We start from the raw sequence: 25554 nt of genomic DNA, 5'->3' as shown, positions 1-25554 counted from the left end.
ACCTAGCTGGACACCGTCAAGTGCTGTAACACTCTTTACAATGTTAATTTTTTAAATGTGCCATTCGTTGAACACCCAGAATATGAGGAAGACTTTGCAAAGAGCTTTATATACATTAGCTCATATATTCCTTCCTATATGTCTGAAAAGCAGACATTAAAACTGGTTCCCAGCAGAGGAACTGCAGAAACTGAATCAATACAATGTTGAGTCTAACATCATCCAATTGGAATGTTTCAGGTCAGTGTCTCGTCAAAGCCCAAACTAACACCTGCACACCCTTCACATCCGCCTCGCAGTCCTGCGGCTGTCATGACTGTCATCTCCCAAGATGATGGGCAGAGAGGCGGAGCACTACGGAGAGCGGGCAAAGGGGACATCCTGATCCACTCCTACATCCTCAGCTGCTGCTCCCGGCAAAGCCCTGTGTCCCGTGCAAGACTGCCGTGTTTAAGGACCGTAGCTCTGGCTCCTTCATTCAGTAAATTCATTTTTACAATTACACAGATCCTAATAAATGCAGGCTCTAGGCATACAACACTGAATAAAATGGAAAAATTCTGAACTGCACGGACCTTAAATTCTTTTGGAGAACAACAAATAAGCAAACCAAATGTAAGGACTACGGGGGCTGGCTGGTAGCTCAGGTGGTTAGAGTGAGGTGTTACAAGGCCAAGGTCAAGTGTAAACCCCACAAACATAAATATTATGGAAAATATGGCCCAGCAAGAGGCATAGGAGGGAAATACACACACACATATATACATGTATACACAGTATGTGCATACACACACACACACACACACACACACACACACACACAGACATACAGTCATGCACCACATAATAATGTTTAGGGCAACGACGAACTGCATATATGACAGTGGTCCCATAAGATTATAATGAAGGTGAAAATTTTCCTGTCGTCTAGTGACATCATAGCACAAGGCTTTATCACGTGTCTGTAGTGATGCTGGTGTAAACAAACCTACTAAGCAAACCGACTGCACTGCCAGTGCTATGATGTGCAGCAGGTACAATCACGTACAGTACATGGTACTTGACAACGATAATAAATGACTATAACTGATTTATGTATTTACTATACTGTGCTTTTTATCATTATTTTAGAGTCTACTCCTTCTACTTATAGAAAAAAGGTAAGTGTAAATCAGCCTCAGGCAGGGCCTTTGGGAGGCATTCCAGAAGAAGGAACTGTCATCACAGGGGAGGACAGCACCATGTGTGCTAATGCCCTGAAGACTCTCTGGTGGGACAGATGCGGACGTGAGACATGGTGATACTGACGATCCCGACCCTGTGCAGGCCGAGGCTAATGTGTGTGTTTGTGTCTTAGCTTTTAATAAAAAGGTTTAAAAAGTTAAAAAAAAAAAATTAATAGAAAAAAGCTTATAGAATAAGGATATAAAGAAAAAATACTTTTGTACAGCTGTACAATGTGTTTGTGTTTTAAGCTGAGTGTTATTACAAAAAAGTCAAACAGTTAAAAATATTAAGGGGTTGGCCGGTTGGCTCAGTTGGGTAGAGCATGACCTTGTAACACCAAAGGTCCAGGGTTCAGTTCCCCTTACCGGCTGGCCACCAAAAAGAAAAATTATACAATAAGTTAATACAATATAATAAAAATATTAAAAAGTTTATAAAGTAAAAAAGCTACAGTAAGCTAAGATGAATTTATTACTGAAGAAAAGCATATTTTTGTGAGATTAGTGTGGCCTAAGTGTGCCGTGTTTACAGAGTCTGCAGTGTGTCCAGTGCGTGCAGTCTGTCCTCAGTCTTCACACTCACTCGCCGCCCACTGCCTCACCCAGAGCAGCTTCCAGTCCTGCAAGCTCCATGCATGGTACATGCCTGTGCAGGTGTGCCATTTTTTATCTTTTATACCGTATTTTTACTGTACCTTTTCTATGTTTAGATACATTTAGATACACAAATATGTTCGGCTGCATTATAATTGCCTACCATATTTAGTACAGTAGTGCGCTGTACAGGTTTGTAGCCCTGAGCAATAGGCTGTACCATAGAACCTAGGTGTGTAGCAGGCTATGCCATCGAGGTTTTGCAAGTACCCTCTGTGATGTTTACCCAATGATGAAATTGCCTAATGACCTATTTCTCAGAAAATATCCATTATTAAGCAACGCCTGACTGTATACATATAAATTTTTTGTCTGCATTAGTGTGTTTCTGTGTGAATAACTGGTTGCAGGACAGAGTAAAGGAGAACAGTAAAGTAACCATTTGAGAAAACATGCAAATTGATAGCTAAATTGATTTTTAAAATAAATATACATATGTGACAACACACATATATGTGCATAACTATATATAATTATATAGCTAAATATATCATATAATTCCTATAATATATGAGTGACATACAACGAAGGATATTGGTTACAAGTAGAAAGTGAGGGGCCTCCCACTGGGGTCCACTTCAAGTGGGGTGTATGGCGTGAAAGCTTGTTCTACATTTAAGGCTTTCAATTCAGAGGATTACTTTTTAATATTTCTGTTAACTGTTCACATGCCATATGTATTTTCTGCATCAATGTTATATTTTACAATAGAAAAGTCTATAATCAATTCATATGATTTACCTGTAATCATCTTAAGAGTTGCTAAAAACCATTTTATAATATTCAACAGGGAGACATTAAAAAAGAAAAAAGCTTTTACCATTGGGGAATAGGTGATAATGTACATAACCAGATAAAGGACCAACCGATAAAAGAATGCTCAAAGAACAGAGAATATGTAAACGGTGTGAAGTTCATCTCCTCCAAAACCATCAGGTCCAAGGCAAGTATGCCCAGCGCCTCACTTCTAGTCACCACAGTGCGGGATCCAGTCCAGCACCACCAGAAATGAACAGACGCGCAAGGACTATAAAACACCCGCCTTTGTGCACAGCTGACAGTTGTGCACACAGGATCCCAACAGAACAAAAATATAATCACGAGAAAAGATGTTTAGAAGATTCCAAGATAAAAACAACATAAAAATAAATTTTATTACCCTTCTAATTAATAGCAATGGCAAGTGGGAAAATTAATTTTAAAAAGACAACACGGACTATGGTTAAAAAACCAAATTTAATTGAGTACTAAGTAATTCTAATGAAAGATATACAAAAAGATAATGGAAAATTTTAAACACTATCAGGTACTATCAAAGCAAAATGAAATAAATGGAAAGACGGCGTGTGTTTTTCGAAAGCAGAACTCAGTGTCACCAAGATATCTACTGTCCCCAAAGAGATCTATGGTCTCCATTAAATTCCATTAAATCCCTGAATCAGTTTTTTTTTTTTAAGGACTTGACAAATATTGATTTTACAAACCTAATAGGGAGGACAAATGTCCAAAAATAGCCAAAATGTTCTGAAGAATAAGGTGCTTAACCTTAAGTAAGGGTAGGAGTAGAGTAATCCAGACATCGGGTTAGCAGAGGAACCGTCAACAGGAGCAACAGACGGGAGCGGAGCCCGGAAGCAGGCCACGTGCTGGGGAATCTGATTAGTGGCAGGGCTGGCACTGCAGAGAAGTCCCAGAATGTCACACGCCTTAATACATGTGACCGAACGAATTATCTAAATAAGAAAAATGTCTTCTCTGTCTATTTCATGGACAGTAATGAATTTATTGCACATTTAAGCAAAGAGTATTGCAGATAGTAAGAAACAGAGCAGATTTTCCACTGTCACAAATTCTTCACCCCGCCAAGGAGGGACAGCTGATATTTCAAGTGAATCTTTACAATTCACCAACTAATCTACAACACGTTTTTCTGGAAATGCATTCACTTTTCTGGAGCCATACTGTAAGGAAGGATTTCTCTATTTCTCTGAGATTCTTTTCCCCACTGGCATTTTCAAGGCTAAACCCTGGAATTCCATTTGTCATCCCTCAAAGGAAAAGAACAGACCTGAGACACCTACTAAACTCTCCAGGACAAAAAGAAAAGTAAAGAGGAAGGTTCAGGCAACAGAATGTAAGACTGAAACACTTTTTTTCTGAAATTCACACCTTTGGAAGTGTTTTATCTTATCCTTCAAGCTCTATTAATTAAAGGTATATTTACTGAAAATCCGAGGCTCCAGTAAGTGACTAAATCTTTTCACAGTGACAAACCCAGGGAGGGACAGTGGGAAACCGACTCAAGGGTCAAGTCCGGCCATCCTACGACCCGGGACATCCACACCCCACCTGCTCATTGTCCCTGAACAAAGGACACCGGCTTGTGTCCCCACTGGGTGTCTGAAGTGCATTTTGCTTTTCGGGCGGGTACCCTCCCTCCCTCCCAGGTTTGGGTTTCTCTGATCTCTTCGGTTCGGCGAGAACCCAGGGGCCAGGAATCATGTCCATCTGTCACCCTTACTGCCAGCATCCCGCAGGTCAGAGGACACCACCCACCACCGTGTCTCCAAGAAGGAAAACCGGGACTCGGGGAGGAACAGCTCAGAGTCGACGGAGGGGCCTGAGGGGTCCCTCCCCGACCCAGGGCAGGGGACAGATCTTCTGACCCCCCCCAACAAGCCGTCCCGTGGGAGGGGCGCGCCCAGCCGCTTCCCCAGGGCGAGGGCAGCTGGGAGGCGTATCGGGGCGTCCAGGGCAGCTCTGAGACCAGGAGGGTGGGCTGAGAACGCAGGTCACCCCAGGACCCTCGACCGGAAGCGCTTCCGCTAGGACGTCTGTCCCCAGGGAAGACGCTGAGAGGACAGGCTGCCGGCGACGGGAGGGGGAGGAGCGTCACCGCGGATGCTGCGCGCGCGGCGGGGACGGGACGCCGGGGGCCTGGGGTTCGGGGACTTGATGCCAGTCCCAGGACGGGCGGGGCTGGGGAGACGCGCGGGACAGGGACCCCCGACCATTCCGCCGGGACCCGGCCTGGCCCTGGAGTCCTCGGACCCCGCAGACCCTATGGACCGAGTGGGGCCCCAGCCTGGCCGGGAGTCGAGCCGGGTCCTCCCCTCAGTCCTGGTGGGGCGCGGGGACTGGACAGTGTCGCCCTCGGGCCCAGGGGCTCGCGCTGCCGCCGCCGGCCGCGGACTCGGGCTCCCGCCCCCGCGCGCTCACCATGTCCTGCCCCGATCCCGGCTCTCAGGGACGTCCTCCCCGCGGGCCGCGCGGCCCCTGCAGGTGCGAGTGACGGGGACGCGGAAGCCCGGGATGCGCAGGGAGGTGAGAATTCCACGCCGCTGGGCCTCCGATTGGACAGTACTTCAGGTCCTTCCCACCCCACGAGCTCTGATTGGACAAAGCTACTGACGTTAACGCCCCTGATTGGGCAGACTGGTTTCCCCGGATCCCCACATTGAACAGTTCGCCCAGACTCCGCCCCCTGCAGCCTGAGTGACAGGAGCATCACGAACACTCGCGTGCCTGACCCCGCCCGCCGGGGATGTTCGCGTCTGCGCAGAACTCGGGGCGGCCCCTCGCGCCCCTTCCTCCTGGACGCGGGATGCAGGTGTGCGCGGGAGTTCAAGACTCAGTTTCCCCCCGGGCGACCCCCTGTCCTGGGCAGGAGGGACAGACGGGACAGGAGGGTCTGGGTCCTGCAGGGTAGTGGTGGCCTGGCCCGCGAGTCCCCGTGATCTGAGCTCTTTGTTCAGGAACAAGACCCTTCACAGTGACGTCACCGCGAGGCTTGACCCCAGGAGGCCGGGGCCTCGGCGACCTTTGCCCCGGGGCACGGGGCAGGACACCAGTGCACGTAACATGTGTTCTGTAAAATTCTCAAGTTCACATGTGACACTGCAAGGAAATGTATTTCAGATCAGTGTTTTAGTGTGTCCCCAGACAATTTTTAAAATTAAAAGCCTGTGATATCGTACATTAAGAATGTACCTATTACTACTGAACTGTACACTTAAAAATGGTTAGGTAGGTAAATTTTATATGTATTTTACCACAATTTTGAAAAAGTCTATGATATCCCTAAGGTAATTGAATTCCTATTTTAACTGTTATAGGAGATAAACAAAAGCTTATATAAACTTGGGATGAACATGGAAACTCAATACTCTTAAATAGACTGAGGCTAAATGCCTAACGCATTTAATCTGGTTGCTCATTTTAGAAAACATTTGCTCATTTGAAATTAAGTGGACATACAAACCCTGATATCATTGTCATTTAGTCACTTACAAACAGAATTTTAAAAATTCATTTTTTATCGTTTGCAAAAAAAAAAAAGGTTGTATACACTTTCATAAAAATTAGTGTTAGAATTAACACATAGAAAAACAGCTTGCGGGCTGGCCCGTGGCTCACTCAGGAGAGTGCGGTGCTGATAACACCAAGGCCACGGGTTCGGGTCCTATAGAGAGATGGCCGGTTAGCTCACTGGCTGAGCGTGGTGCTGACAACACCAAGTCAAGGGTTAAGATCCCCTTACCGGTCATCTTTTAAAACAAACAAACAAGCAAAAAACAGCTTGCGCTTAAAAATATGTTAGTCATTGGATTGATGAACTATTAAAAAGTATGGTCATATACATTTTTTGTCTAGTATGCATTAATGATGAATGCCAAGTTTCAAAAAATCAGCATGAAATTTGGAAGTCTGCCTTACAACTGGCTCCCAGCCTGTGCCTGTAGCAGTCCCATGTGCTTGCCGTAATGTATTCACAGAGCCAAAGCCTGTGAACATCATAGGTAAAGAATGTGTCGTCATAGGTAAAGAACATGTCATAGATAAAGAACGTGTCATTTCACTTATTAAGGTGAAAAATGAGGCTGACCTCTGAATTCTTCAGAAAACAGTCATTGCCACAAGAGAGAAAAGTAACAACTAGGAAAGAAGTGTGGTTCCAGATATTTAGACAGCTGACCAGCTGCCAAACACAAACGAATGAGATATTTGGGCCATCCTGGGGCGTTACTCATGGACAGAGTTAAACACATTCTCGAACATGCTAGGAGCATGGGGACAAAAAGCCCACAGGGAGGAGCAGATCCCTTCTCCCTCCTCCAGCTTTTCAGCTCCTTGCAAGGTCTCCCCTTGGCAGAGTCTAGTGGGAAGCTGCCAGCAAAAGTGCTGGTGGGTGGCGTTTCCACTGCGCGTCACAAAGCAAGTATAAGAGAGCAGTGGTGGCCTGCAGAATGATGGCCCCCAAAGATGTGCACATCCTAATCCTGGGAACCTGTGACTATGTTACCTTGTGTGGTAAAAGAGATCCTGCAGATGGGATTCCATTAGGCATCTTGAGGTGGGAAGATCATTCTGGGTTATTGGGTTGTAAGGGTCCTTATAAGAGAGAGGCAGAGGGTCACAGAGGAGATGTGACAACAGATTGGGGTGATGAGGGACCGTGAGCCACAGAATTTGGGTGGTCTCTAGAAGCTAGAAAAGTCAAGGAACAGATTCTCCCCTAGACCCTCCAGAAAACACAGCCCTGCCAACACCTTGATTTTGGACTTCAGACCTCCAGAGCTGTTATGAGAATAAATCTGTTGTTCTGAGCCACTTAATTTGTGGTATATTTGTTACAGTAGCAACAGGAAACTCACACGGTGGATCTGAAGCAGAGAGACGGGAGTTTATAAGGGGCACAGTGGGCCGGCCTGTGGCTCACTCGGGAGAGTGCGGTGCTGATAACACCAAGGCCACGGGTTCGGATCCCATATAGGGATGGCCGGTTTGCTCACTGGCTGAGCGTGGTGCTGACAACACCAAGTCAAGGGTTAAGAACCCCTTACCGGTCATCTTTAAAAAAAAAAAAAAAAAAAATATATATATATATATATATATATATACAGGAACCTCCTGTACCCAATCTCGTCCTTCGTGAGGTGTCTTCGAACTTTCCACGTGCATCTTCAGCACGATTCTACTCACACTGCCACACATTTCAGAGTGGTTTCTGTTCTTCAGAGAACATCACCGTTCGCACCCTTGGGTTTGAAATGTAGCACTTTTTTGGATACATGATGTTCTGACTAGAAGTTTTATCCTGAACCACAAATATTCATTTGCAGAACAGTGGGACACTTGCTTTTTCCACTCCTCATGAAGGCAACACAGGGGGAAGGGGAACACTTTCTTTTTTTTTATTTTATTTTATTTTATTTTATTTTTTTTTTAAAGATGACCGGTAAGGGGATCTTAACCCTTGACTTGGTGTTGTCAGCACCACGCTCAGCCAGTGAGCGAACCGGCCATCCGTATATGGGATCCGAACCCGTGGCCTTGGTGTTATCAGCACCGCACTCTCCCGAGTGAGCCACGGGCCGGCCCGAACACTTTCAAAACTATTAAACATTTCACTGACACAAAATATGCAGGGAATAACCTTGTGTACCCCCTGTGCCCGCCACTAAACTCTATTAAATCCTACCAGTCTATCATGCTATCCTCAGATATCTTTATTTTTTATTTTTTGTTGTCTTTTTTGTGACCGGCACTCAGCCAGTGAGCGCACCGGCCATTCCTATATAGGATCCGAACCCGCTGCGCTCCCAGCGCCGCACTCTCCCGAGTGCGCCACGGGGCCGGCCCCTCGGATATCTTTAAAGAAACAAGCATTACAGAGAGAGCTGAAGTGCCTCATTCCCCTCCCTGCTCTTCCCAGAGGAAACCATAATTAAGAATTTGGTGCTTATTACTGCTATGCCGCACTTACGGATCCATAAACTATACATGACATTATTTCTCCTAAAATCAAATTTTATAAAAATGCCATTAAATAAGTGCACTCCAAAACGTTCATGGAAAAATGAAATTACAAAATATGAACCTACCCACGAACTTTCTGAAGACCCTTCATATTATACGTACTCTGTAACTTAATGTTTTTGTCCTTCAAAAACTGGTCAACATTGATAAATTATAATATATAAGCTTAATTATAATGTTTAATATAATTAAATAAAATGCCAAGAGAAATTAAAACAGGAAATATACATTCTACATTATCAAAAAAATAATTCCTTCTATACACATAATAGAGTAAAAGAAAACAAAAGAAACTTCAAAAATAAGAAACACACCATAAAGTACATTAGCAGAATTAAAGCCAACCCTGTTTATTATAGCAATGATTGGCATAAATGTATTCATTAAAAGGAAAAGGATCCTAAAACAAAATCCAGCTCTATGCTAGAAATGAGAGACAAAAGGGGATTAAAAAAGCTGAAATTCAAAGGAGATAAAAAATTATACCAGAAATAAACACTGATTTTAATAAAAAGCAGAGATTGTGCCATTAACATCAACAACTTTGAATTCAAGACACAGAGGATTAACACAGACAAAGAGATCACTTTGAGACAATAATAGGTATAATTCACTGTGAGGAGCTGTCACGAATTGCTTGGCCTAAATTTAAGATAAATAAGAAAACAAGAGGCACAAATAACAGCAATTACTGCGGGGAAATTAGGGAAACACAATAGCAACAAGAAACTGTAACTCAAGTATCTTGAATTAATAATGTTTCTCCCTGAACATTTGTTGAAAATGCAGATTACCAGGCCCTAACTCTCCCTTATTAAATCTGAACCTCTGGACGTGAAATTTGAGAACCGCTGACTCACAAGGTTGATGTGATAGAATAAGCCAGATTCTGAAGCATAAGAACAGAGAATACTGCTGATTCCCAGAACACGTCTAAAACCCAATCAACATGGTAAACAGCACAGTGAGTCTTGATAAATTTCAAGGATTCGAAACAGCAGACATGTTCTCAGACCTCAGCACAATAAGGCAAAAATTTAATAGAAGAAAAAGATGAAAAGCATCTCTGAAAAGCCCACAGTTAACAACATACTTGATGGGGGAAGACTGACTTAGACTCCTATTCAACATTGTACTGAATGACTGAGCCAGTGCAATAAGAAAAGAAAAAGAATTTTAAGAAGTGAAAAAAGATACTTAAACACACAAAAGTTTAACAAATATATTCTCTCTTAAAAGACTTTTGAGTCATACAAATCAAAACAAAAATTGTTAAGAATTTAGAAAATATATTCCACATGTGAAACAAAGCTAAACTGAAGTTCTCCTCCAGGTACATTCCTCACCGTGGATGCTCTGATGACCTGCACCTTAAATATCAGAGCCTCAGAAAGTCCTTACCTGTGGTTGGTTCCTCTGTGATTATCTATCGCAGAAGCATGGCTTGCCGGTTAGCTCAGTTGGTTAAAGTGAGATGTTATAACACCAAGGTCAAGGGTTCACATCCCCGTATCAGCCACCAAAAAAAAAAAAAAAAGGCATCCTCTGCTCTGCAAAGCATCTCCCCAAATCTGTAATTAATCAGTTAAGGAATCTGGTGACTTGTCCCCACCCCTCGCTCCCCTATGGTACAGGTTAGAGAATGTGTGAGGCTCACAGCAAAATCAGGGGCTTTGTTCAAAATTATTGAGAATAGAAAAGTGGAGACATCACAGTATTAGACCAACCACAGGACATTTCTGAATAGACTTTTGTGACCCACAAAGCCAGCCTCCTCCTTACTCCTAGAATATATGTGCAGTGAGGGCAGAAAACTCACCTCTCTTATTCACAGCTGCCCTGCACAGCAAAGAGTTCAGGTTCTCTATAAATAACTGGCAGAGGGAGGCAGAGACCAAGACTGAAAACAGTACACTCATGATACCTCTGAGTCAACCATTCTCAAGAATATGCTGAAAGTTACAGGTGCTTTCCCCAGAAAATCATCTATGCACCAACACATTCTGAATATACTTGCAGGTCGTTCAGAACCCAGTAGGGCTTCCACAGGGAAAGGCAACAAAATTCATGTGCACAGTTCTCATGGGGTGAAAGGAAATCTGACAGCCAACCTCCCTCATTAGCTCCGGGGACAGAGAAGATTTGGAGGAAATCTAGGTGATTTTTAAGAGAGAATTTGGAAAGCACAGCCCTCCTGTACACCTCCGTGCTTGGCAACGTGGAAAATGTGCCATTGTACAGGTTGCTTGGGTTCCAATCCAGACTCCACTGCTTTCTGATTGCATGACCTTGGGCAAGTTACCTTACTTCTGTTTCCTCTCCTGTAATGTGAGTATGAGAATAGTTACTATCTCGTGGACTTGTTGTGAAGCTTAAATGAGAAAGCACATGTAAGTGCAAGGTTGGTGCCTGGCATACAGTAAGCACCCAATAAATGTTAACGATGGTGATGCACATTACACTGTTGGTCTCCACTCTGCCAAGTACATCTCACAGTTGGGACATTTCCTGGGCCATCAAAAGTGACTCCACCTCTCCATGTCCCAAGACCTACTATACTGTATCTTTGCCATCTTGGTTTCCATAATCCTCCCTGCTGATCAGTGAGGTTCCACATCCCTTCCAATTTTTTTTTTTTAAAGATGACCAGTAAGGGGATCTTAACCCTTGACTTGGTATTGTCAGCACCACACTCAGCCTAAGCTAACCGGCCATCCCTATATGGGGATGTCAGCCTAAGCTCACCTGAGCTAACCCTATATAGGGATCCAAACCCAATGGCCTTGGTGTTATCAGCACCACACTCTCCCGAGTGAGCCACGGGCCAGCCCTCCCTTCCAGTTTTTGATGCTACTTGATTTTTGTTCATGATCAAAAATGATGGGCCAGCCCCATGGCGCACTCAGGAGAGTGCGGCACTGGTAGCGCTGAGGCCACGGGTTCGGATCTTGTATAGGGATGGCCGGTGCGCTCACTGGCTGAGCGTGGTGCGGACCACACCATGCCGAGGGTTGCAATCCCCTTACCGGTCAGAAAAAAAAAAAAATGATTACAGCAATACAAAGTGAAATGGCAAAAGACACAGAATCACACATAATCAGATAACCCTGACTAAGAATCAGATAGACCTGTTCATTTCTCCACATCCCTGTCCAGCCTTTGTCCCTTGGTATATATATACTTTGACTTCATTGGATCAAATTACACATACTATTTTGCATTCTTTATTATTATTTTTTTTTACTTCACATCTAAAGCGCTGTCTTAGAAAACATTCTCGGCCTTGCCAAAGTAGTGTGTGAGATAAATTAGGATCTAGCTAAGTAACCAAAAAGAGTGGAATGATGAAGCAAAATACTGAAAAAGAATACTGGGGGAAAATACGGAATCCTGACACGAGAAGTTGAAAACTGAAGCAGAATCCTTTGGTTTCAGCAACTGAATGAACATGGGATGATTCTCAGTGAAACCCCATTCCTCTTTTCCAAGAGCATGGAACTCATCAGGTACAGCTCGATGGTCCTTTCTCAGTTCTAGACCCCAGAGCATTCTTTCAAGAATGTGCTGTAAGCCTCTTCTTTTCAACTAATACATTACACCAAATCAAGGTCTATACTGATGTGCAGAGTGCTAAAAAGTGCTTTACACTTTAGCAGGCAATCACTAAAATCCAATAAGGTGGCTGGTCCGATAGAATGCTTTTCCACAGTCAATTATTTTATAGGTTTTCTGACTAGCATGGATTTTCTGATGAGTGATTAGGGAGGAACTCTGGCTGAAGGCTTTCCCACACTCATTGCAGCTGTATGGTTTCTCTCCAGTGTGAGTTCTCTCATGCCTCACAAGGGAAGACCTCTGGCTGAAGGCTCTTCCACACTGGTCACATTCGTAGGGGCTGTCGCCGGTGTGAGTTCGCTCGTGCTGGTTGAGAGAGGACCGATCAATGAAGGCTTTCCCACATTCGTTACATTCATAGGGCTTCTCGCCAGTGTGCGTTCTCTTGTGCAAAATCAGGTAGGAGCTCTGGCAGAAGGATTTCCCACAGTCTGTGCATTTATAGGGCCTTTCCCCCGTGTGGATCCTCTGATGCTGAGTCAGAGACGAGATCCTGTTGAAGGCTTTCCCACACTTGCCGCATGTGTAGGGCTTCTCCCCAGTGTGAGTCCTCAGGTGGCGAGTGAGGGTGGAGCTGTGCGTGAAGGCTCTCCCACATTCCTGACACTCGTAGGGCTTCTGTCCCGTGTGAATCCTCTGATGTTCACTCAGGGAGTGCCTCCGGTTAAACACCTTCCCACACTGGTGACATTCATAGGGCTTCTCCACCGCATTAATTTTGTTGAGTATAGTAAGAGCCGTACTACGATTCAGTGATTTTCCATTTTTCATGTAAGCCAGAGTTTTCTCCTCTGTTTGAGTTCTTTCTTGTTGTGTAAAATGACCATTTTGGCTGAGGGCTTTTCCACATTTGCCACTTCCACTGGGTCTCTGATCTTCATGTCCCATCTGATGGTAGTTTATAAGTGAGTCAGATATCATACTCTTAATATCTAGGTCACAGTCATGGAAATGTCTTCCTATAGAGCTTCTCTGTGATAAAACAAGGTCTGAGCTCAGATTACCATTTTCCCCAAATTCATGCCAAGCAGTAGCTTTCTCATGAGTAGCTGCCTCTATCTGGATGCACGCCACTGGCCTCAGAAGCCCCTGGGGATCTTTGTGGTCCTCCTCGAGCTGGCCACATTCCCAGTCTTTTCTGGTAAGCCTTATGACATTTGTACCACCAGACAGCTCTTCCCCAAAAACCACCTTCCTGTAAGTCAGCTCTTGGTTTTTCCACCTGGTCTCCTGATCTGAAATAAATTGAGGACAGGAAAGAATGTTTGGAGAAAGAAACTGCTAACTTAAGAGATGGTGGGATAAAATTGCTTCCGACACACACAAGGCCCATGTGGATTGAGGTTCAAATATCAGCTTTCGGCGTGGGGGAGGGATGGGAAAAACAGAGACGGGTCAGTAAACTAGGATGCTGTGGGCGGGATGCAGGAGAGGAGGCTGATGGGGGTGGAAAAGGGAGAAATGTAAATACAGGTGGAATCGCCCTGCAAAGACTGGAGCACGGAACGGCAGAGAGAAGGGATCGTTGGAAAAGCAAAGGGGGAAGAGGGCTAGAAACAGAGAACCGGAACAGGTTCAGGAAAGAAGTGGGATGGTCTTTGCTCTACACCCACAGGGGTGGTAAAGGTAGTAAACAGGAGAAGGTCGCTGTGGGTGAGCGGAGGAAGACATCTTGGCATCTCCTTACACAATTAGGGCCTGTAGAGGGGTCTCTGACCGACAGTTCCCAAGGTGCCACCCCAACTTTGATGGCTCGTACTGGCCTGATTCTCACCTGAACAGGAGTCTGGGGGAATTCTTCCTTCCTCCCTCCACATGGCTTCTCCTTGCTCCAAGTGGAAGGGTGCCACTGGTCGAGAGAGTGAACGCCCTGTCCATGGGCAAAGGCTGGTGACTTGGGGGGCATGTGCTGGCGACAACGGGCCATCCTCAATCCCTGTATCAGGACTTCGGTTCTTCAAGGCTTTTCAAAGACACAGGAGTACATTTGAGAGGTAGCACGTTGACCAAGCTAGAGATTTTATTTTCCTAATAACAAAATTATGGATCTCACATTTCCCCCTGAAGAAGATATACAAGTGCTCAATTAGTGTGTGAAAAGATGCCCAACATCGGTTGTCATTAGGGAGAGGCACAGCAAACCCGCGATGAGATATCATTTCACACCTACTAGGGTGGCTATAATAATAATAAAACAAAACAAAACAAAAAACAGAAAGTAAGCGTTGGTGAGCATGTGCAAAGTCAGAACTGACACACACAGCTGCTGGGAATATAAAACGGGGCCGCTGCTGTGGGAAACTGTCTGGCAGCGCCTCAAAAAGCTGAACGTAGAGGTGCATGTGAATTAATGGTGCTGGCTCACCCAGGGAGATCAGGTTCCTGTAGTTCTCCAGCATCACCTCTCTGTACAGGTTCCTCTGGGCTGGGTCCAGCAACCCCCACTCCTCCTGGGAGAAGTCCACAGCCACGTCCTCAAAGGTCACAGATTCCTAAAACATCACATTGGTTCTGTTCACGATGGGACCCTCCCCACCCACGTTCAAGGGAGATGGCTCCAGGAAGTTCAGAATGATCAGGGTGCAAAACCCAGAAGTCAGATTCTTTTTTTTTTTTTTTTTTTACATTATTTCTTATTTATTTGAAATAATTTCTTTTTTTCTTTTTTTTTTTTTGTCTTTTTGTGACCGGTAAGGGGATCGCAACCCTTGGCGTGGTGGTGTTGCCCACACCGCGCTCAGCCAGTGAGCGCACCGGCCATTCCTATATAGGATCCGAACCCGCGGCGGGAGCGTCGCTGCGCTCTCAAGCGCTGCACTCTCCCGAGTGCGCCACGGGGCCGGCCCTGAAATAATTTCTTGAAACAGTAAGATATGATTTAACAAGCAGAAGAAGTTAGCGTGGGGCTGGCCATGTTAGTGCAGTTGATTAGAGCGTAGCCGTGTAACACCAAGGTCACAAGTCTGGATCCCTGTACCAGCCAGCTGCCAAAAATAAAAAAGAAGTTAGAGCTGTCAAATAAAGCTACCTTTTACAGCTTGTAGAGAACCATTTAAAACTAAACTTGATCGTTAATTGCACAATATATATCTGCCTATGTTTAACATCATTTAAAAATTCCATTTATTTTTACTGTGGTAAAATATATATAACATAAGAATTGTCATTTTAAGCATTTTTAAACACACAATTGCATGGAATTAATTCCACAGAAGTCAGACACTACCAGGTGCCTTGTGGGTACAGCAAGGAGGCCCAACACACAGGTCTGATGGAAATATTCTGCCAATTTCCTATTAAACAGGTGAGTCTAGCTTCTGCATCTCTAAGCATGCCATTCCCACTTGGCAATCTGCCCCTGCTCAATCTGAAAATCAACAGATGCGCGGCCACGCAGCTCACCAGCTATGGGACTGCAGGTGTTACTGCTGACCTGTCCAGGACACATCCTCATCTTTCCACAGAAAGAACAATTTCAACCTGACAGTGTTGCAATGAGGACTGTTAGTCAACACTAGGCATAGCATCTGCTGATGCTACAGTCAGAGAACCTGGAAGCAACACCTAGCAATCTGTATGACCAATGAGGCCCTTACCCCAAACTCTTTTTCCTTTATCTCAAACTTTAGATTAGTAGAGACTAGTTCTCTTTGCCTCCATGTGTCAGAGATAGTGTAAGAAGTGAGATCTGCGACAACTACTGTGACTCACTGGAATGTGGCACAAGCATGTGCTGTGGGTTGACTGAATTGTGTCTCTCAAAGTCCATATATTAGAAGCTTAATTTCCACTCTGACTGTTAAGAGAGTGAGAAATCCTATTAAGATAATTAAAAGGTGGGACCTTGAAGAGGTGATTAGATTCTGAGGATCATGCCTAGTGAATGGGTTAAAAATGGTGGTCATGGGCATGGTTCTTAAGGCTTTAAAAAGGAGAGTGCACCAGGAGCTCTCTCTGCTCTGCCATTTCGCAATGTGACACCTGCCGTCACTGTTGCTACCACCAAGGCCTGCACCAGATGTGTTCCCTGGACTTCGGACTTCGGACTTTCCAGCCTCTAAAACTGTAAGCAATAAATTTTGTTTTCTTATAAATTACCCAGTTCCAGGTATTTTGTTATTCTGTAACAGAAACAGACTAATACAGCATGTTTGGGAATAGGAAGGATGAATGACGGGGAGGGGACGTGAATGTTTGGTGCCTGGGTGGATACATAGGCATCCACGGTACCAAAAAGCACCCGAGCTGGTGTCTGTCATAACAAGTCAGTCACCTACGGGATTTGGAAAACAACAGCTCCAACTGCAGGCAGTTAGGTGTGCTGGGCCCACTAGCTGCTCCTGGCTGTTCTGGCTGAAGCTGAGAGGTGGTGTGGGTCGATGCAGCCCTGGTGATGCCTTTGGTTTACGTCCTCTCCTCCGAGTGAGAGAAGACAGGGCCCACACATTCGCAAAGGCAAGCTTTGGGTGGACCAAAAACATCAACACTTAGTGCTGCCCTTGCCTCTGAGCTGGAGGGAAAAGGGTTAAGTCAGTTCTAGGGGCTGTGGTCTGAATGTCTGCATCACCCCCAAATGCATAAGTTGAAACCTGATCCCCAGTGAGATGGTATGAAAAGGTAGGGCCTTTGAGAAGTGATGTGACCTTCACAAATGGGACTAGTGCCCTTAAAAAGGAGGTCCCAGAGAGCTGCCCCGTCCTTCCCTCACCACACGAGGATGCAGCTGGAAGTCACCATCTATGAGCAACAAGCCCTCACCAGACACGGGACCTGCCAGCACCTTGATCCTGCACTTCCAGCCCCCAGAACTAGGAGAAGTAAACTGTTGTTTATAAGCCACCCAGTCTGTGTATTTTGTTGCAGCAGCTAGAAAAGATGAAGACATCAGTGCTACAGCAAAATGTCAGTGAAGCAGACAAAGGGGGAGGAAACACTCTGGCTTTTGTTCAGGCCAGTGGCTGCTGCAGACACCTGCCCCTCTGCCCCTAACAGACCAGCTGGTCCCCGCCCCACCCCTGAAGTTGGAATGTTAATCTGTAACAGCTACGCTTACACGGCCATGGCTTGAGCAAATCTACAATCAAACACAAAGGAAAAAAAATCAATGGCTTTGTATTTTGTGGCTATTACATATGGATATATAATAAAAATTAGGATAGGGGCTGGCAGGTTAGCTCATTTGGTTAGATAGAGCGTGGTGTTGGTGACACCATGGTCAAGGGTTCAGATCCACAAAAAGGGTGGGGGTCGGTGCTGAAAATTAGGATAAAATATTATAATTTTTATATGTAGTAAATATATCTATATTATTATAATTTCATAACAGAAGGGTCATCCCAATCAGAAAAAGCAGGGCAGCAGGGTGGGGAGGGTTTTAGTGGGACACAGCTTCTTGCTGTTTGCTGCCTGCTGGGTGGGTTAAAACGGAAACTATTTCAATATTAAAAACAAAATGAGTCTCTGTAACTCATGATTTTTACTATGATTTATACCTATTGGGGCTTCAGAGAACAGAGAGACAACATGAACAGAGAACCGTCTGGATGGAGATATGCTTTTGGAAGTTTTAAAAAGTAGATATTAGGGCTGGTCAGTTAGCCCAGTTGGTTAAGGCTGGGTGCTGATAACACCAAGGTCCAGGGTTCAGATCCCCGTGCCAGCAAGCAGCCAACACCAAGGTCCAGGGTTCAGATCCCCTGTGCCTGTTTTGGAGCGGATCATTATGGACGCTGAGTTGGAAAAGACAAGAAGAGATCAGGGAAGCTTTGCTTATTATCTGGACTTGGGGCATGGCTCGCTGGCCTTGCAGCAGAAGCAAAGTCGCTGGGATGTGTTGTTTTTGTTTTTTTGGTTTCGATTTTTTTGGGAATCCTGAATTCACAGATCCTAATGGCCTGGACCAGACTCTAAGCTGAAACCTGATACAGTCATCCCTTGGTATCTCTGGGGGGCTGGACCTGGGCCCTCCTGTGGGTACCAAAATCCATGGGTGCCCAAGTTGCTGATATAAAATGGCATGGCATTTGCATATAATATACTTTAAGTCATCTCTAGGTTACGTATAATATCTAACACAATGGAAATACTATGTAAATCGTGGTTATACTGTATTGTTTAGGGAATAATGACAAGGAAAAGAGTCTGTCCATACTCAGTACAGATGCTTTTTATTTTATTTTATTTATTTATTTTTTAACCGGTAAGGGGATCGCGACCCTTGGCACGGTGTTGTCAGCACCACGCTCAGCCAGTGAGCGCACCGGCCATCCCTATGTAGGATCCGAACCCGCGGCGTTGGCGCTACCAGCGCCGCACTCTCCCGAGTGAGCCACGGGGCCGGCCCAGTACAGATGCTTTTTAAAAAATATTTTCAATCCATGGTTGGTTGAATCCACGGGTGCAGAACCCACAGATATGAAGGACCTCTGTACTGCCTGCGGGCGTTCGGGCCTAGCATGTGCTGTCTTGAACTGAGATCAGGTACAGGTGTGACAAACAGGACATGGACAGGTCTAGGACACCTCTCTGGGGGAGCTCTAAAGTATGGACACATCACAGACACTGGCTGGGCCACCTGGGCCACATATATGTCCATGACAGAGAGCTTCTTCCTGAAGGGGATCAGAACTTTCCACCTCAAGATGTGCTGCTTTGGCAGAATGACTCCAGATCTGAAATCCACTGAGAGACGGAAGTGCAGGGAGGGCTCTCCCACCTCCCCTTTTCTACCAAAAAACAGGTCAGAAAATTTCCACTTCCTGTTCCAGGAAGAGAAGAACGTTCTTGTCACAGAGACGGAGTCTACGCCAAAACAGATCTGTGCAAACCTACGCCAATGCCCCTCATGCCCCGTTAGATCCCCCCATATATTATTTCCCGGGCACTTCTCCACGAGTTACCCCTCCAGACACCTAAGCCCTGTTCCTTCGTCAGGTCATTCAAAATTTATCGTTCTTTGTAAAAGAAGAATACACGCCGCCGGCCCAGCCTATCTCCATTTCTCTCATGAAAGTTCTCGTGTGCACGTGAAAATGCTCAATGAGGTCGTGTGCTCTTCTCCTGCTGTTCTTCGGTCACTTCAATCCATAGGCCCCAGGCACAGAACCTGGAGGGTAAAGTCCTTTCTCTTCCCTGCATTCTCCGCTGGGACCATCCCACACGGGGCTGCGGGTGGGCTCTGTACCCTGCAGAGACTCACTGCATCCCTGCACCTGCGGTGGCTGCCCACGGCTGCACGTCGGGGGAAGGTGACCGCTGCCACCCACTCGTGGTGAGTACCTGCTGCCAACCTGCTGGACTCCCCTCCCCTTTCCACTGATACACATCTCGGGAGGGCAGTGTGACTGCCAAACGCAGCTGTCCCCACAGGGCTGGTCTTCGCAAGGCTGCTCTCTGCGTGGAGGTGCAGGATGAAAGGGACAGGAAGTTAGGGAAGGCCGCTCTGAAAATGCTTGAAAATTCAGCATTTCGTCCTCAGTCCTTAATGTGGCCTGTCTTTCTGGCTCAGTTGTATAAAATTGTTTTCCTGTAAAATTGCTTTTGTCCTTCTCGCATACACAACTCTTCGACTACGGGGTCTCGAAAACAATAGGGAATGATCAAAACACGTAAAACAGGACACATCATGTTATTATCCAGAAAAAATAAAAGCAAAACCCGGCACCTTGGGAGGCCCGAGGGGGAGAGTGGTTGAGATCTTTGTTTCTCAGAGGTGCTCCCGGAAGCCTTCCCCCTTCCTGCAGGTATCTCCCTGAGATGGCAGCAGGTGTCCCCAGTCCCCGCACCTTCCACACAGAACACCTCCCAGGGTCGCCCACACGGGTGAGGTGGACGAGCTGGTGTCATGGACAGGCAGAAATGTCTGAAACCCATGCCTGGGCAGTGCCTCTAAAGCCAAGGACTGAAGTGAATTATGTGGTCTGCACTGAGAACCCTAGGGTGGGGGGTACACAGGGGGAGGTCACAATGGGGGCCCTGTTAGCCCGACTGCCTGACCCCTGTATGTCCAATGTGGGTGCCCCAGCCTTGTAAACTGTTTCAGGGGACCGCGTGTGCCCTCTGGGGTGGACTCCTTCGCATGTGCTCTGAAACCCAGACATTACTTCATCCCTGGAAGACTTCATTCATTCATTCATTCATGAGCAGGGACGGAGACTTGAACAGGCTGAGCACAGAGCATTGTCAGGGCAGTGAAACTACTCTGTAGGATACTGTAGTGGTGGATGCAGATCATTATGCATTTGTCCAAACCCACAGAGTGCACAACACCAAGCGTGAGCCCTAATGTCAAGTATGGGCTTTAGTGATAATAACATACCAGTATTGATTCGTCAACTGTAACAAACATCACACATTAAGGCACAATGTTAATGACGGGGAACACATGGTAGAGAGAGAAGGTATACAACAACATGGCAATTTAAAAAAAAAAAAAATTGAACAGGTCCCTTGGGCCACATGAACAAAGTTAATATAGAAACTCAAGGAAGGTGCTACCTCGCTTTCTAAAATACACTGCTGTGGTTAATGGGAATGGTTTTAACTGGCTGAGTCCAGGACCCTGGACGGTGTAGCTGAGACGAGGCTGCAGGTTGGTCTCCCTGCTCCATGGGTCTACTGATGTGGGATATGGCTTAGAAAGGTGGCCTCACGGCTGTCCTGGGCACTGCAGGTGCTGAGCAGCGTCCCTGGCCTCCACCCACTCCATGCCAGAAGCACCCCGGACTCATGACAGCCACAGATGTCCCCAGGCATCACTCAGTGTCCCGTGGGCTGCGGGCTAGCCCCCCGTTGAGATCCTTGGCTGCAACCCCAAATCCTGACGTTCCCAACCTCCTACCCTGGGCTCCATCATGCCAATGCCCGTTCACCCTTGAACTCAGCTTAGGCTGCTGGTTCTGCTGGAATATTCTCTGGGCTCCTGCACAGTAAAGGATTAACCTTGGCCACAGAAATGTTTGGCCCTTTGCCCTGGCTCCACAATGTGATTTTGGGTGGGGGTCTTAGCCATGCAATAGCAGCTCAACCTCTGGAGGGGCTGGAGACTGAGGATGGCCACATGGGTGGCCAATCAGCTACGTGTACGTGACCAACCCAATAAAAATTCTGAATGTGAAGGCTCAGGCGAGCTTCCCTGGCTGGTGATGCCCTGTGCGTACAGTCATATGTGGCTGTTGGAAGAAATGCTCTCTGCAGAAGTCCAGGGAACAAGACACCTGGAAGCTTCCGCCTGGTCTGCCCTGGATGCAGCCCCATGTGTGTCTTCCCTTTGCTGAATCCCATCTGCATCTTCCCACGGCAATAAACCATAACCACGAGCATGACAGCTCTGCTGAGTTCTTGAGTCCTAGCAAATGACTGAACCTGAAGGTAGTCTTGGAGATCCCCAGGAACCTGCAGTTCCTGTCACCAGGCCCCAGGCCCATGGCTCATTCACAGCTGAGCTTGACTGCCATTTTTCTATATCACTCTCTGGCGCCTACAAGTAGAGCCAGCCCCACACTGCACCTCTGACCCCCATTCAGTCCTGTACACTTTTATGTCGGCATCTGAAACACTTCACTAAATGCACATCTTCGCCTGTCTGCCTAAGCAGGCTGATTTATTGTTCTCTCTCCAAATAACAAATGGAATGAAGGAGAAAATTATCTCCTTAGGGAAGAAACCAGGAGTCCTGTGAGCTAGTGAGCACCCCATCCCCCCTGGCATCCCCTATGGCACAAAGCTCAGCTCAGAGCTCCCTATGAGAGCCAGAGAGAGTTTGAAAGCTTTGTGAGGGTGGGGGAAGGGAAGCATTTTTTTAAATAATCAAAATAGAGTTTATTAGCTTTTTTTTTAAAACATAAACATGAGAAAGAAAAACCACACAAGTTGAAAACATCCTTTTAAAAATAAAAATGCAATCACATTGTGCTCAGTGACACAAGCCAGTCACACAAGGACAGATACCGTGTGATTCCACTCACAGAGGGTCCCTAGAGTCGTCAGATCCACAGAGACAGAAAGTAGAATGGGGGGTGCCAGGGGCTGGGGAGGGGGATGGGGACTGAGTGTTTAATGGGGACAGAGTTTCAGTTTGGGAAGGTGAGAAAGTTCTGGAGATGATGGTGGTGATGGCGGCACAGCCACATGAATGTGCTTAATGCCACTGAGCTCTGCACTAAACTTGATTAAGATGGTAAATTTTGTTATGTGTATTTTATCACAATTAATAAAAAATATTTCCAGGGCTGGCCCGTGGCTCACTTGGGAGAGCCTGGTGCTGACAACACCAAGTCAAGGGTTAAGATCCCCTTACCGGTCATCTTTAAAAAAAAACAAAAACAAAAAAAACCATCTTCAAGTAAGGAGGAGGGCACTTTCCTGGGCAGCCCTGCCCGCTCTGTGGAGGAGGGTGCTGGTCCCAGCCCTGGGGAGGAGGCCCCGTGCCTGATGGTCTGTTCACATCTTTCCTTACACTCAGGAGGCACATGAGTACCTGGACCCAGGTGCTCACAGAGAATTCTCCCAAATGTCCTGCAAAGCAAGGACCAAGTTTCTGGTGGGTTTGTAGCCCCCGGTACACCTATCAGGAGAATGAGGATATCTCACCTGGGACCAGGGGGGCAGGTAGCCAGCAGCCATTCTCTCCTTTTGGCCCAAAGCAGGTTCCTGGGCAGGCGGAGCTGCGGGAATAAGAGACACTGTGAAGACCAGATCCAGTCTCGTTCCCGAATCCCAGAATCCTTGACCTAGACAGCCTCTAGCTCACTTGAGGTGACCCACGTACAGAGGATGGTAAACTGAAGCCAGGGCCAAGGCCAGGAGTCTTAAAGGCTCCATTTTATGGATGAAGATACTGAAGCTCTGGAAAAGAACCAACTTATCCAGGTTTACAAAGCATGAGAGCTCTTAGGAAGTGAAGTTCTCTGTATGAGTTCCACATGGCTGCTGTAACAAAATAAAGCAAACCTGGTGGCTTAAAAGGCCAGAAGTCTGAGATCAAGGTGTCATAGGGCCACGCTCCCTCAGAAGGCTCCAGGGTAGGAGGCTTCCTGCCTCTTCCAGCTTCTGGTGGCATGACAGGTGTCCTTATAAGAGAGACAGGCAGACACACAGGGAAGAAGGCCACGTGACGACAAAGGCATAGATTGGAGCAATGCAGCCACAGCCGAGGGACGTCAAGGATTGATAGGCACCATCAGAAGCTGGAAGAGGAAGGGAGGCTCCAGAGGGAGCATGGCCCTGCATGCAAGTCGACTCTGGACTTCTGGCCTCCAGAATTGTGAAACAATAAGCTTCTATTGTTTTAAGCCCCCAGTTGTGGTGCTTTGTGACAGTAGCCCCAGGAAGCTCATACAAGGACGAAAGGCAAATCGAGCCTTAGAAGCCTTGCTACAGGGGAACTTCAGGCACAGGATTCTTTACAAGTGCCTTTGGGGATTTTACGACCCATTAGGCTTCCCTTTGCCTCCACAAGGGGTAAGTTTCCCTCTGTGCCCTTGGGATTTTAAATTGCAGCTCATGGCACTGGGTACAGGACCTCCGACCCCTTAGCTCTTCCAGACCATTTCTCTCCCACCCTTAAAGTGGTTCACGGGACCCTCCTTCACCGTGGTTGATGTCACGACCCCCTCATTCACTGCAGCCTGTGACTTCTGAACTGGGATTATCCCTTCCAACATCCAACCCCTAAACTCCTCCTTTCTGCACAAGGAAGGCCTGAGGACGACCTCCTTGCTCAGAAAAATGAAATCAACCCCAGGAGAGGGGAGAGGCCAGTGAGCTTGGTGTTGGGAGACTGGCCGAATGGTCAGCTGCTTTCTCATTCCTCAGTAGGTGTGTGTGGGCGTAAATAGAACGGACCCTGGACACCTTATCACCAGGGTCACAATGCTAAGGCATGACCCAGGGTCTTTCCCTGGCACTGTGGACTCTGGGGCTGGGTCACTCACTCTCTGTGGTGGGGCGTCTTGGGCACTGCAGGTGCTGAGCGGCGTCCCTGGCCTCCACCCACTCCATGCCAGGAGCTCCCTCAGTCGTGACAACCACAGATGTCCCCAGCCATGGCCCAGTGTTCCCGGGGCGGGGGGATGGGTAGCATCGCGGCCCCTGCGAATCCCCTGATCCTGCCCGGGAAGGCGCCGGGCTGGTCTGTATCCGGAGGCCCAGCCCTCCTCTGCTTTAGGAGACAGAGAGCAAGTCTCCTCTTCCCTCCGTCTTCGGCCCCCAAGTGCCTTATTCGGTTAATGAAGACCGTGCCCTCGGGGGTCTGGACGCCGGGGAGCCTTGGTGAGCTGCCCGGCCAGGGACTCTCCCGCCACCCCCGGGGGCGCCCCCAGACTCCCCGACCCCCGAGGACCAGGTCCGGGCCTCCGGCCACTTACTGCTGCGCGGTCCCTCGGCGCTCGGGCCCACGGTCACCCCGGCGCGCTGCGGGGACGCCCCCGGCCGCCGCCCCCCTCGACTCCCGGTACTGCGCCTGCGCGCCGCGAACTACACGTCCCACCAGGCTCCGCGGCGCGGGGCTCCCCGCGGCTCCGGGGCAGTGAGCTGGGCCGCAGCGCCCCCTGCGGCCGGGCGGTGTCTTCGCAGGGCTGGCTCGCTGGGGACAGTCCCTGCACTTGCTGCGACCGCAGCTGCGTAGCTGTCAGCCTCGCAGCTGATCCGCGGCGACTCGCGGCTGGTCCACGCCTCCCCGGGCCGCTGCTGCCAGACGGGTGCAGCGGTGGAGCCCAGCTCCAGGGTTTGCGATGGAAAGTAGGTGAGAAACTCGAGTCACAGGGTTAGCACGAGGCCTGAATAAAGATTTGCCACTGGAAGAGTAATAATTAGGCTCAGATCCGCGTACCGGCCAGCCGCCAAAAAGCAGAAAAAAAATATTATTTCCTCACAATGTATATAAATATGCAATAAATTACATACTTATAAAAATTATTGTTTCAATATTTATTAGTAATAATATGTTGATGTTATTAATAATGTTAACATATCAAAACTACTACAATAATATAATAACCTAATAATATATTATTAATATAGTATAGTATGATATAAATATAAAATATGCAATGAATATATAAATGTGAGGGTGCGTCAAAAAGTTCATGGAAACCTCCCTATTATCTTTTTTTTTGTATCATCTTTCAATTCTATATTTCCACAAACTTTTTGAAGTATCCTCATATAAATATTAATTATAATATAATATAGTATAATAATATAATAAATAATATAAAGATAATTAAACAAGTTATATATA

At 46.8% G+C, this 25554-nt stretch overlaps 1 protein-coding gene across 1 annotated transcript; it reads right to left on the bottom strand.

The window, feature by feature from the left end:
- Positions 1-9998: 9998 nt before the first annotated feature.
- ZNF554 (zinc finger protein 554) lies at positions 9999-24759 on the bottom strand. Its single transcript, XM_063112256.1, has 5 exons — positions 24680-24759; positions 22905-22978; positions 14680-14806; positions 14089-14277; positions 9999-13549 (listed from the first exon to the last, which is right to left on the bottom strand). The coding sequence occupies exons 2-5, from the start codon at positions 22935-22937 to the stop codon at positions 12363-12365; spliced, it is 1536 nt and encodes a 511-aa protein (XP_062968326.1). The 5' UTR covers positions 22938-22978; positions 24680-24759; the 3' UTR covers positions 9999-12362.
- Between the last annotated feature and the right edge of the window lie 795 nt (positions 24760-25554).

The sequence above is a fragment of the Cynocephalus volans genome, chromosome 10, assembly GCF_027409185.1.
Source record: "Cynocephalus volans isolate mCynVol1 chromosome 10, mCynVol1.pri, whole genome shotgun sequence".
NCBI lineage: Eukaryota > Metazoa > Chordata > Mammalia > Dermoptera > Cynocephalidae > Cynocephalus > Cynocephalus volans.
Note: the sequence above shows the minus strand (reverse complement) of the source record. Positions and strands in the feature narration are given on the sequence as shown.

Excerpts from the sequence above, each read along its gene's own strand:
- ZNF554 (XM_063112256.1), bottom strand. The coding sequence starts at position 22,937 with ATGGCTGCTGGCTACCTGCCCCCCTGGTCCCAG. Across the intron at positions 14,807-22,904 it reads ACCTGCCCCCCTGGTCCCAG|GAATCTGTGACCTTTGAGGA; the intron begins GTGAGATATCCT and ends GTGATGTTTTAG. Across the intron at positions 13,550-14,088 it reads TCCCCCAGACTCCTGTTCAG|ATCAGGAGACCAGGTGGAAA; the intron begins GTGAGAATCAGG and ends AATTTATTTCAG.